The 12,966-nt window shown below is 53.2% G+C and overlaps 1 protein-coding gene across 1 annotated transcript in view; it reads right to left on the bottom strand.

Annotated features, from left to right (window-relative positions):
- The window catches only part of JSRP1 (junctional sarcoplasmic reticulum protein 1), a 20,346-nt gene continuing 7,380 nt past the window's right edge, over nucleotides 1-12,966 (bottom strand). The window contains exons 3-8 of the mRNA XM_064283187.1: nucleotides 3,635-3,779; nucleotides 3,266-3,303; nucleotides 2,474-2,585; nucleotides 1,901-2,071; nucleotides 1,205-1,313; nucleotides 1-1,150 (exon numbers count right to left, since the gene is read on the bottom strand). Of these exons, the coding sequence (XP_064139257.1) occupies nucleotides 628-1,150; nucleotides 1,205-1,313; nucleotides 1,901-2,071; nucleotides 2,474-2,585; nucleotides 3,266-3,303; nucleotides 3,635-3,779 (1,098 nt within the window). The 3' untranslated portion in view covers nucleotides 1-627. The remainder of the gene's footprint in view (nucleotides 1,151-1,204; nucleotides 1,314-1,900; nucleotides 2,072-2,473; nucleotides 2,586-3,265; nucleotides 3,304-3,634; nucleotides 3,780-12,966) is intronic.

The raw sequence follows: 12,966 nt of genomic DNA on the forward strand, positions 1-12,966 counted from the left end.
TTCTCACCCCACGCCTCCCTCAATAAAGGCCCATACACGCCCTGCAGGTGTGTCTGTGCGTGTTTGTGGACAGGCGGAGGCACTGGGTGTCAAAAACAGTTTGGGCTGGACTACCCGCCAAGAAGCACCTAAGAAGACAGGCCTGGCAATCTGCTTTGAAAGGTCACAGCCTTGACACCCCTGTGGAGCAGCGCCATTCTGCACACACGGGGGCGCCATGAGTCGGAGGACTCCTTGGCACCACCTAACCTAGAGGTTGGTGATATTCCAAACCATCCAACAGCACTTCTGAGGAGAGGCCTGGGAAGCTGCTGCCACAAAAATTACAGCGAGAAAACACTGCGGAGCAGTTCTAGTATGTCACATACAATTGCTATGGTCAGAATCCACTCAAAGGCAATGAGTTTGGGGTTAAGGTTATTTTTTGGTCAGGGACCTCTTTCTGAACAAGGTGGCCATCCCAGGTCACCCCATGAGCACCCACCTCCTCTCCCCCCAGCCCGAAGCTCCCCACCTAAATCATTCAGAACCCAGGCTCCATGCGAAAGGAAACGTGCCACACCTTGGCCAGGGCACTTGCTTTATTTTGCCCTCTGCCGGGAGTAGGGCAAAGCCCCCAGGCCCGGCTCAGTCCCGCCCCTTGCCCGTGCGGTGCTTCTGGCGGTCGGGACGCTCCTCCTCTTCTGAGGAAGTCTGTCCCTTCCTCTTGGAGGCCCACGTCGGCCTCTTACTGGGCTCGGGGTCCCCAGAGTCCCGCGCCCACGGCCGATGGCCCTCTTCACGTGCCTCCCCGCGCCGGGGCAGCCCTCCCCTCAGCTCCCTGTCGGTCCCCGGCCTTTCCTCCCTCCGCGGCCTCTCCTTCCGCGGCCTCTCCTCCTTCTCTCTCCTCTGCCTCTCCTTCCGTGGCCTCTCCTCCTTCTCCTTCCGCGGCCTCTCCTCCTTCCTCCACTCCCGTCCAGACGTCTTTTCTTTGGGCCCTCGGTCCACCTGGGCCTCCCCGGTGGTCTTGCTGGCCTCTTTCTTGTCCTCCTCCTTGGCCTCCCGGCTCCCGGGAGCCTCTGGCCTCGCCTTGGCCTCCGCCTGGGGCGCAGGCGGCGCCAGTGCGGGTGCCGCGGCTGCGCGCTTCGGCTGCAAGGCGGGCAGCGGGACTGTGGGTCAGCGCCACCTGCCAGCCCGGGGGTGAGAGCCCCTCCGCCCAGGTCACCTGTAGGAGGCGCTTACCGGGAGAGGCTCTCGAGGCTTCTGGGCAGAGCTCGGCGGTACCCACGGCTCAGGGGCGGGTGCGGGGACGTCCACCTTGCCGGTTACAGCGTCTGGGAGTGGAAAGAGGGGATCCAAGTCAGCCTGGGCAAGGGAGCAGCGCGCCGTCCATCCCTGTTTTCGCGGCTGGGAGCCGCCCACCTTCGGTCAGATTCCCGGGACACAGTTGGAGGGGCCAGGCCGGCCCCTGAGGCGGGCTGCGTCCCCACGCCCTGCCCTCGGCGGGCGCGCCCCTGCCGTATTCTCCCGTCTTTTTCCCATCTGCAAAAGGACCCGCCATTCTGTCTTGCGAGCGACAGGAGCGCCCCTGGGGTAGGGCACCCTGAGGGACGCACACAGCTGCTCCAGCAGGGTAAGGGGCGCAGGCCCGCCCCTGGGAGTCCTCACCATGGTGCCTGAGGATAGCACACTACTGAAGGGAGGGGTGTACACAGCCCATCCGGAGTCCCCCAGGGGGATGCTCGCGGCCCCTGGCGGGGAGAGTGAGGGGACGTGGGCCTGTCCATAGGGAACGGACCCTTAAGAGCCACTCTGGAGCAGGGTCCCAGGCCCGACGATGGGGGCCCAAGGTCCACCCCTTACGGGAAGCTGCACACGGCCCATGGGGTGCACGGCCCGCCCCGCGGGGGCAGGGTCTCACCGCGGCACAGCTGGAAGGCCGAGCCGAGCAGCGCCACCAGCGAGACGAGCACCAGGCACTTGTTGAGCGACAAGTCTCCCCAGGGCAACTCCTCGCACGGGGGCGGAGGCGGCGGTGGCTGCGGGGGCGGTAAGGCCTGCGCCTTCTTCCGCGCGGGGGCGCTGCGGGGCGCTGCGGGCAAGTGCACGGCTGCGGCTGGCTGGGTCGGGCACCCCCTGCCCAGGCGCAGGCACCAAGGTGCAGCAGCCCAGGAATCCTCCGTCCTGGGTTCTACCCCACCTCTACCCCTGCCCTTCTGGCAGCCCCCAGCCCCGCGTGCCTGGGTTTCTCCAAAATGCAGAGATCATTGTAGAAGATTCTTAGAGTGAAGTTTCACGGCGCATTAGCTGATGTTGCAACGGATTATCAAAGGCGGTAGCCCATTTAGACATTGCCTTCAGCACCGGAACACCACCTAGCCAGTGGGGTCCCATCGCGCCCCGAAGTTCCCGGATCCCAGGACCCAGTCCCTGAACCTATCCCCCATGGCCAGCCACATGCACCGCCACCTCACCCTGCCTTCTGCAAACCCACTTGCTCCAGTTTTCAGCTTCTCCTTTCCAGGGCTTGGGGCCACCTTGACCACAGACTCCTTTTCCATCTTCTTAGGCTTGGCATCCACACTGCCATCAGCTGCCGGGGAGTCCTATGAGGAGTCAGAAGACATCCTGAGAGCATCCTCCCAGCCTTTTTTCTAAGGTCGCCTGTTATGAATTGAATTGTGTCCCCTAAAAATGTGTGCCCACTTGTCTGGGCCATGATTCCCAGTTTTGTGCAATTGCCCACCATTTTGTGATTTTCCTGTGTGTTGTAAATCCTAACCTCTATGATGCTGATGAGGCAGGATTAGAGTCAGTTATGTTAATGAGGCAGGACTCAATCTACTGGATTAGGCTGTATCTTCAGGCCATATCTTTTGAGATACAAAAGAGAGAATCATGCAGAGTGGAGAGGGACCTCATGCCACCAAGAAAGAAGCTCCGGGAGCAGAGCATGTCCTTTGGATCCAGAGTCCCTGCACTGAGATCAGGGGAAGACTGATGACAAGGACCTTCCCCCAGAGCCAACAGAGAGAGAAAGCCTTCCCCTGGAGCTGGCTCTTTGAATTTGGCTTTGTAGCCTCCTAAATTATGAGAGAGTAAACTTCTGTTTGTTAAAGCCATCCACTTGTGGTATTTCTGTCATACCAGCACTAGATGACTAAGACAGCGCCCAAGCCGAAACTCTTCCAGTAGGCTGTAGAAACCCACCCTCCTTGGCCACCGTATCCCCTCCTCCAGGGGCTGGGGGAATCTAGGCTATAACCCCAAGACCCCAGCTACTCACATGAGGCTGGCTGCTGAGGTCGGCCAGCCTGGGTGTCCCTGTTGGGGGACAGAAGCAGAGTCAAGGTCATCGGGAGCCCTGAGCCAATCTGATCCTCCCCCCAGCTCTGACCCTTTTACACATAAGAAAGCAGATAAGCTCAGAGACAGCAAGTGTCTTTCCCAAAAGCACACAGCACCTCAGTGGCAAGCTGGGTTTTGAACCTGATTTCTGTGTTCTCCGGGCTCCTTACACACCCCTGGAGCAGCAATGGGGGCCACGGGTGGGGAATGGGGGGGCATAGCTAAGTCATTCGATATGGGAGGCCCATCCCAGGTCTCTGAGGGTGAGCCACCTGGCTCAAGGGGAAGACCAAGCCCCAGCAGGTACCTCTAGCCTTGTCCTCCCCGGCCTTGCCTGGGCAGGGGTCAGCCAGTGCAGAGAGGTCCTCCCCAGCCTGGCAGCTGCCCAGGCCTCCATCCAGCTCCTCTGAGGCCCTGGTTGTCATGGCGACTCCAGGAGCTGCAGCATCAGGCTAGGAGAGGATGCGGGAGAGGGTCCTGCCTCCGTCAACCCTCTGCTATGGGCCTGGGCCTGACCTGGGGACTTTATGCCCACATATCAACCACCGCCTCTGCCCAGAGCACCCTTTACCTGGCAAATTCATACTCATATAAGGGTGGCCCCCCGCGGCCCCCACTCAGGCATCTTCCCTGACTCCCTGCCAGCCCTGGCCTCCCTTCCCACTGTCTCTGGGCCCCTCCTTCTAGCCCAGCCTCTCCGGGGCCCCAGTGTCCTTGAGTACAGCAGCTGAGGATGCTGGGGCCCAGAGGGGCCTGTAACTCACACCAGGTTGCACAGCAGTGAGTCAAAGACACCGCCCAGCCCAGAACCCACTGACCCCAGCACTGGCTCATGTTGTCTGAGTCCAGGGACTATTTTTATCTGGTGTCCCAGGCCAGCAGACGGGCCACTGGGTGGCCCAGCCCCTTCCTCCTCCCACAGAGTCTCCCTCAGGGTTGTCCTATACCTCAGATTCTGGCACCCAAACCCCTACCGGACCCCTCGACTCTTGGGGTTTAGCCCCAGCAGCAGGGACCAGCTTCACTCAGGCACTGAGGGATTAGGGCAGTGCGGGAGCATCCTGGAGGTCTCCTGACCCCAGAACTGGGCCCCTGTTCCCCTTGCAGCCTCTGACCCCAGTTGGTAGATGAAGAAATCAAAGCTGGCAATGGGGGTTTGCACAAAGCTTGAAGTGAGACCAACGTCTATCTGCTTCACAAAGCCCTGCTTTCCACAGTCCCCCTGCCTCCAGCTGCCACCACAAGCATGTCTCCACGCCTGGGCAGAGAGGAGGCCCTTCCCTGGGACCCCAAGACCAGGGAGGTGATGGGGTAGGGGAGGGGTGCTATGGGGAGGGAAGTCCGGGGGTGCGTGCTCTCCCCAGACCCCGGATACCCCCACCTCCGCCCAGCCCTCCCCCAGCCCCACTCACCCCACAGCCACCATGCCAGTGGACAGGATAGAGCTTGGGGAGGTGGCCCCTTGACAGACAGGGACAGGTGGCTGGAGGGGGCAGGGTGGACCAATCAGCACCGGCCACCGCAGACAGCAAGGGAGGAGGGGCCAGCAGGAGGCTGCTGCAGAGTGTCCCCCATTGGAGCACGCCAGGCTGCTGCTGTGTAACCTGGGGCTGTTGCTTCATGTCTCTGAGCCTGGAAAAGGCTCAGACCACCAAGGGTGGTCACTTTGCCTGCTCTCCGGGATCTGGTCAGCAGACATTTATAAAGCACTTATTGTGTGCTGGGCCCTGCAGCAGCAAGGCCCACCTGAACCCATGGAATGAGAAGAGGCCCTGGCCTGGGCAGCCCCACTCCACGGGGCCTACAGGTGTTGGGGGTTGCGCAGCCCAGTGGCATCAGGGACGACTCCCTGGAGGAGGTTGCTGTGTCCCAAACAGTGACTCCTGCACACACGAAGCAAGACTGCCAGGTGGAATTTGGCTCTGCTGGCTGATCTGGCCAAGGCAAACTCCAAGGCCTCAGTTTCCCCATCTGGAAAATGAGTCACTTCCTCCAAGAATGGTAGTGAGGTAGAAATGAATTTAAAAAACTAAAGTTGCTTTGAGTCGATTCCCACTCCTGGTAACCCCAGGTGTGTCAGAGCACAACTGAGCTCCACAGGGTTTTCAATGGCTAAGTTTTGGCAGTAGGTCAGCAGGCCTTCTTCTGAGCCGCCTCTGGGACTCGAACCTCCAATCTTTTGGTTAGCAGCTGAATGAGTCCAACCCACATGAAATAACCACTCAGCCACTGCAGGCTAATTTTTCCTGCTGTTTAATTATCATCTCACCCACTCACATAGCCACACTTTTTTTCAGTCACTCCACAGACACCACTACCCAGCCTAACCCAGCCCATTCTACCATCAAGTATTATTATTATGTTAAATTTTATTTTCTTTTGTTCTTGGTGAAAATATCCACACCAAAACATGGTCCTATTCAACAGTTTCCACACACGCTGAGCGGTGACATTGGTTACCTGCTTTGCACTGTGTCAGTATTCTCTTTATTTCTGGTCTGGTTGTCTCACCCCCCTGAATTTAGACTCGCTGCCCCCTCAACTTCTCAGCTACCCTTTAGCTACTGTCCTCTCCTGGGTCTCATACAGATAATTTAAAAAAAAAAAAAGCGCAATACTTTAGGCTGACGTTCTTTGCTTTTTGAGTTGTACTCCATAAATTATTTTGAAATCTTTGGTTTTTGTTTTTGTTTGAATAACAGCTTTATTGAGATAGAGTTCATACCCTAAAATCATAAAATTCACCCATTGAAAGTGTACAGTTCAATGGATTTTAGTACATTCACAAAGCTATGCAACCATGACAGCGATCTAATCCAGACTATTTCCATCAGCAGTCACTCTGCGTCCTCCCCAAGCTCTAGGCAACCACGAATCCACTTTTTGTCTCTATGGATTTGCCTGTTCTGGACATGTCATATAAATGTTGTTATTGTTAGGTGCCATCGCATCGGTTCCTACTCATTGTGACCCTATGTACAACAGAACAAAACACTGCCCGGTCCTGGACCATCCTCACAGTCATTGTTATGCTTGAGCCCGTTGTTGCAGTCACTGTGTCAATCCATCTCATTGAGGGCATTCCTCTTTTTCACTGAAAATATAAATGGAATCATGCAATATGTGGCCTTTTGTGTCTGGCTTCTGTCACTGAGTATGACGTTTTTAGGGTTCGTCCACGTCGTACGTGTGTTAGAGCTTCATTCCTTTTTAGGGCTGCGTAATATTCCACTGTATGGATGGACCACATTGTGTTCATCGTTTGCTCAGGATCCGACAGGGCTGGGACTCAGTAAAGCGAGTGAGGGTTGTCCAAGTGCAGGCTCGGGCCTATTTTTATGTAAAATGTTGATATTTTGTTCATCGTGGATTTCTATGTGCTAACTTTGGTTTTTTCAAAAACATCTCATGCCAATATTACTTATCTTGATCGTTCTGTTTTCTGACACCCCTTTAAGTTTTGCATGAGAGAAGGGTCCAGCTGGGACCAGCTCCCAGGCCCCAGAGGACGCAAGTCCAGGTGTGAGCTTTGCCCTCCAGGCGGAGGTTTGCGTCCAGCTCAAAATTTTAGGAGGTGCCCAAGACCTCAGCATCACGATGTGTTGTTGTTGGGTGCTGTCGGGTCGACTCCAGCTCGGAGCTGCCCCGTGACACGGGGTTTGCTGATGTGTTGTTGTTGGGTGCTGTCGGGTCGACTCCAGCTCGGAGCCGCCCCTGTGACATGGCCGAACTGCCCCGTTGAGTTTTCTTGGCTGTAACCTTTACGGAAGCTGCCTACCAGGCCTTCCTTCTGAGGTGCCCCTGGGTGGACTTGAACCTCCAACCTATCGGTTAGCAGCCAGACGTTTAACCGTTTGTGCCACCTGATATTCCAATGTACTATTTTAAAAAGCCGAGATCAATGTGTAAAAATCCACAATGAACAAAATGTCACCGTTTTACATAAAAACAGCCTCCCACCCTGCACTTGGCCTACTCTGCCTCTCTCCCCTCGCCCTCATCCCGGCCCTGTGGAATCCTGTCTTCATTTAACGTCTTGAAGCTCTGTTTATCACAGATATTTTTGTTTGGAGAGAGGCAGAGGTTCGCCCTCAGAGCCCTCACAAGGAACCAACACAGTCAGCACCCTGACTTTGGGCTTCTGGCCTCCAGACCTAGGAGGAAACATATCTCTGTAGTTGTAAGCCACCCAGTGGAGCCCTGGTGGCTCAGTGATTAGGGTCGGTAGTTCACAGCCACCAGCTGGAGAAAGGTGTGGCCGCCTTGGAAGCCCTATGGGGCAGTTCTGCTCTGTCCTGCAAGGTCGCAGTGACTCCACAGAATTTTTTTTTAAGGTCCCCTGTTTGTGGCACTTGGTTCCAGCAGACCCGGGACTTTCTTACACTCCCTCCCCCTCACTTAATTATGGGGGGAATCCAGCTTCCCCTTTCTGGGGGCTCTGCACTTCGTCCCTCTCTATTGCCGACAGCGCATTCCAGCAGCGAGGGCCTGCACCCAGGCCCAGGCACGCACTCACTGGAAGGTCTAGGCCACTCTGGAACCCCTGAGAGGAAAGGGAAGTGGATTTGGGGGTGACCTACCACTGTTAAAAATCCTGAAAAAATAAGGCCACAAGAAGCCACCAAGGAAAGGAGCCCTGGTGGTGCAGTGGTTAAGCTCTCAGCTGCCAACCAAAAGGTTGGTGGTTTGAACCCACCCAACAGGTCTGCAGGAGAGAGACCTGGCAATCTGCCCCAATAAAGATTTAAAAAAAAACCCAAACCAAATCTGTTATCATCGAGCTCATGAAGATTATGGCCTAGGAAACCCTGTGGGGCGGTTCTACTCTGTCACATGGGGTCACTATGACTCAATGGCACCCAACAGCAACCAAACCAAACATGAACCTCATTGCCATCGAGTGGGTTCTGATCACAGCCACCCTATAGGACAGCGTAGAACTGCCTCATAGGGTTTCCAAGGCTGTAAATTCCTATGAAACAGAGTGGAACTGCCCCACAGGGTTTCTAAAGCTGTAATCTTTATGGAAGCAGACTGCCACATCTTTCTCCCCCAGAGCTGCTGGTGGGTTCAAACCATCCACCTTCCGGTTAGCAGCCGAGCACTTTAACCACTGCACCACCGCAGTTCTTTCCTGACAGCAACATTCATCAATTAAAGAAACACAGTCAGACGTTGTTAAAGAGGAGCCACCAAGGAACTTGACGGACCTGCCCAGCCACATAGCTAAGGGGTAGCAACCTCCCAGCACCCCCTCCTGCCCCTTGAGCAACACGTCTTATTTTCTCCCTTATCACACAAGCAAAACGTGAATGTTTGGAAACTGCAGAGAAGCTCAAAGAAGAATGTTTTAAAAACACCCATAAACCCTACCACCCAAGAGCAGACACCGTAAAGATTTTAGGCTGCTTTCCTCTGATGTTATTGTGAGCTTGTAGTTCAACATTGAAGTATTTACACCTAAATAATAATTAATAGTAATAATTTAACGTTATTTTTACAAAGCCAGCATCTTAGTGAATGTCTCAACAGCTTAGTTTGTAACCTATATATTTTTTCCTCTTAAAAGTGTTCTGTGCCCTTGAGGGCCCTGGGTTCCTGTTAATGGTGGTGGAGTGATGGGGGGGTAGTGATGGGAGACGGGGGGTCCCCAGGTGCCATGGAGTTGACTCTTACTCATGGCGACCCCCTGTGTGTCAGAGTAGAAGTGTGCTTCACAGGATTTTCACCAGCTGATTTTCAGAAGTCGGTTCCCAGGCCTTACTTCCTAGTCTCTTTTAGTCTAGAAGCTTGGCTGAAGCCTGCGCAGCATCACGGCGACATGCAAGCCCCCCTGGCAGACGGGTAGTGGCTGCACATGAGCGGCCTTGGCCAGGAATAGAACCCGGGTCTCTGCACGGAAGGTGAGGACTCTACCACTGAGCTACCACTGCCCCCATCGTCACTACCATCACCGCAGTATTGTAGTCTCTCAGTCCCTGGGTGGTGCAAACTGTGAACGTGCTTGGCTGCTAACCCAAAGTTTGTTGGTTCAAACCCAACCCAGAAGTACCTTGGAAGAAAGGCCTGGCAATCTTCTACTGAAAGGCAGTCACAGCCTTGAAATCCCCGTGGAGCCCAGTTCTGCTCCGACACACATGGGGGTGCTGTGAGTCAGAGAGTTGACTCCACGGCGACCGGTTTTGTTTTTTCTGTTTTTATTGTAGTATCTGGCTTAGATAGCACTTTCCGGAAAAACTTGGTTCTTCCCCGAAGCAACGTGTGTCGCCTGTTAAAGAGGACCGGCTGGCCCGTGTGCCTGTGGGACACTTTTCTGTGTGCCTCGATTTGAAAGAGCGCTATAAATCCCGTGTTCTACCCAGGGGACTTCTCACTGGGATCCAGGCAGGTTCCAGACCTCATTAAATAGAGGGCCCCTGTATGTTCCTACAGGTCATTTGGTGGTGTCGACATCACCTGATTAGAAAAGAAACTGAAATGATACGCAAGCTCACTTCTCCAAAAGCAGGGCCACGGAGCCAAATGGGGACCATCCTGGTCCAAGCCCTTTTCTCCCCCGTGGCTCCCTGCTTTTTCACTGGCTGCCAGAACAGGGACCGTGCGGCCCATTCTGCCTGGTTGATAGGAAACTCTGTTCATTAATAACTTTATTCGATAGCAATCTATCAGGGCTCGAGGTGGGGAATGGACAGAGAGCTGAGGTCTTCCCTCGGATTTCATTAATCCATTTTCAAGAGCTATTGGGAAAGACGGTTCTAGATTTTTCTTTGAGGTAACTCTGTCCAGAGTCCCTGGGTGTAAATGGCTAACACACTCGGCTGCTAACGGAAAGGCTGGGGATTCAAGTCCACCCAGAGGTGCCTTGAAAGAAAGCTGGCAATCTACTTCCAGAAAACCGACCAGGGACTGTTGAAAACCCTGTGGAGCCCAGTTCTACTCTGACACGCACAGGATTGCCACCAGTAAGAGTCGACTTGACGACAACTTGTTTATGTAGTTGTTAGGTGACATCAACTCAGTTTTCACTTATGAGGACTCTGTGTGACAAAGGACAACCTCCCCATAGGGTTTTCTAGCCTGTCACCCTCGCGGGAGCAGATCACCAGGTCTTTCTCCTGGGAGGCCACTGGGTGGGATCAAACCGCTGACCTTTGGGTTAGCAGCTGAGTGTTTAACCATTTTGCCACCAGGGCTCCTTGGTTTATGTAGAGGAGAATAAAAATAAAAGATGTACCACGAGTACCACAGCCTCCACCTGACTGAGTCCAGAACAACAAGATGGTGCCCGGCTACTGCCACCAACTGCTCTGACAGGGATCACAATAAAGAGTCCTGAACAGAGTTGGAAAGAAATGTAGAACAAAATTGTAACTCACAAAAAAAGATCAGACTCACTGGCCTGACAGAGACTGGAGAAGCCCTAGGAGTATTGCCCCCAGACACCCTTTTAACTCAGTGCTGAAGTTACTCCTGAGGTTCGACCTTCAGCCAAAGATTACAAAAAAAAAAACAAACAAACCCAGTGCCATCAAGTCGTTTTGACTCATAGCGACCCTATAGGACAGAGTAGAACTGCCCCGTACAGTTTCCAAGGAGCGTCTGGCAGATTCGAACAGCCGACCCTTTGGTTAGCAGCCGTAGCACTTAACCACTACCCCCCAGGGTTTCCTGGCCAAAGATTAGACAGGTCCATAAAACAAAACGAAACTAAAAGGGCACACCAGCCCAGGCGCAAGGATGAGAAGGCAGGAGGGGACAGGAAAGCTGGAAATGGGGACCCAAGGTCGAGAAGGGAAGAGTGTTGACATGTCCTGGGGCTGTTAACCAATGTCACAAAACAGTATGTGTACTGTTTAATGAGAAACTAGTTTGTTCTGTAAAACTTCATCTAAAGTACCGTAATAAAAAACAAATAAAGGATGTAATGACGATAACCCCCAACCTGAGGTCAACCCCGTTGACTTTTGAGGGTTGTTCCTGTGTTTTTTACAGAGCTGGGAACACAATTTCGTGTCACCGGTTTTATCAAACGACGGCAGATGTAGCTGCGGCCCTGTGGGCAGATTCAGCCGTTTGAAGACTTCCTTCGCCTGATCTCATCGCTGGCTGGCGGCTGCGCGTTAAAAATGCTCGGTTTTTCTTTACTTCCCCTTTTTTCAAGCTGCTTTGCTCAAAAGACCCCAAAGGCCTTCTGAGTTTCCACCCTGGAGAGTCAAGTTCAGGGAAACGTGCTAACCTTGATAAGGACCCTTGGCGGCCGTAGAAGGAGGGTTGACCCTTTTTTTATTTTTACTTTTTGACATTTTATTATGACAATGTTCAAAGGTACAGAAGGCTCTGGAGCTAAATACATAAGGTTTTCACTGGCTCATCTTTTTCGGAAGTAGATCACCAGGTCCAGACGAATCCGCCTTGGAAGAAGTACAGCCAGAATCCTCCTTGAAAGCAAGGGTGGCGAGAGTATGTCTCACTTACTGTGGACGTGTTATCAGGAGGGATCAGTCCCTGGAGAAGGACATCACACTTAGTAAAGTAGAGGGTCCATGAAAAAGAGGAAGACCCTCAACGAGCTGGACTGACACAGTGGCGGCAACAACGGGCTCCAGCGTAACAAGCTTGTGAGGATGGCGCAGGACTGGGCAGCGTTTCAGTCTGTTACACGTGGGGTCGCTGTGAGTCAGAACCAACTAGACGACACCTAACGACAGCAACAGAAAAGTTGAGCTAAATTCACAGTGAGCACCCATATACCAGCCACCTGGGTCCTATGATGAATGTTTCGTCATATTCTCTTTTCTATCCAACCCTCCATCTATCCATCAATCCATCTTGCTTTTTTTAAACAAACAAACAAACAAACAAAAAGAGCAGTTTTAGGTTTACAATATACTTGTGCAGACAGTACGGAGAGTTCCCATATACCCTCTCTCCCGCCCTGCTCCCAGTTTCCCCATCATCAACGCTTTGCTTCCTGTGGCCGTTTGTCACCACTGATGGGTCAGTATTGGCAGATCACGAGTAACTGAAGTCGGTCGTTCACCGCGGGTTCACTCTGTGTTGGACAGTCCTGTGGGCTTTGACAAACACACAACGTCATGTGTCCCCCGTGGCAATATCACGCCTCCCTAAAAACGCCCTGGGCTCCCCCGTTCATCCCTCCGCCTCCCCCTGGCAATTACTGATCATTTCACCGTCTCTGTGGTTTTGCCTTTCCCAGAAAGTCACAAAGCGGAATCACAGTATGTAACCTTTTCAGACAGGTTTCTTTCACTTTGTTGTTGTTGTTGTTAGTCGCCATCGAGTCGATTCTGACTCACGGCGACTTCATGTGTTCACAGTAAACTGACAAGTCTGTGACCTTTGGGAAGCAGATCACCAGACCTGTCTTCCGAGGCACTTCTGGGTGGGTTCGAACAGCCAACCTTTTGGTTAGCAGTCGAGTGCTTACCCTCCATATCTTTTCGTGGCTTGATAGCTCATTTACTTCTTTTTTTTTAATAATATTTTATTTTGTTTAAAGTGACAGTTTGCACAGCAAATTAGGTTCCCATTTAACAAGTGCTACACAAAATTATTCAGAGATATTGATTACGTTTTCCACAATGAACCCATTTCTTTTTACTGATGAATACTCCATTG

This window comes from Loxodonta africana, chromosome 3 (assembly GCF_030014295.1).
Source record: "Loxodonta africana isolate mLoxAfr1 chromosome 3, mLoxAfr1.hap2, whole genome shotgun sequence".
In the NCBI taxonomy this organism is placed as follows: domain Eukaryota; kingdom Metazoa; phylum Chordata; class Mammalia; order Proboscidea; family Elephantidae; genus Loxodonta; species Loxodonta africana.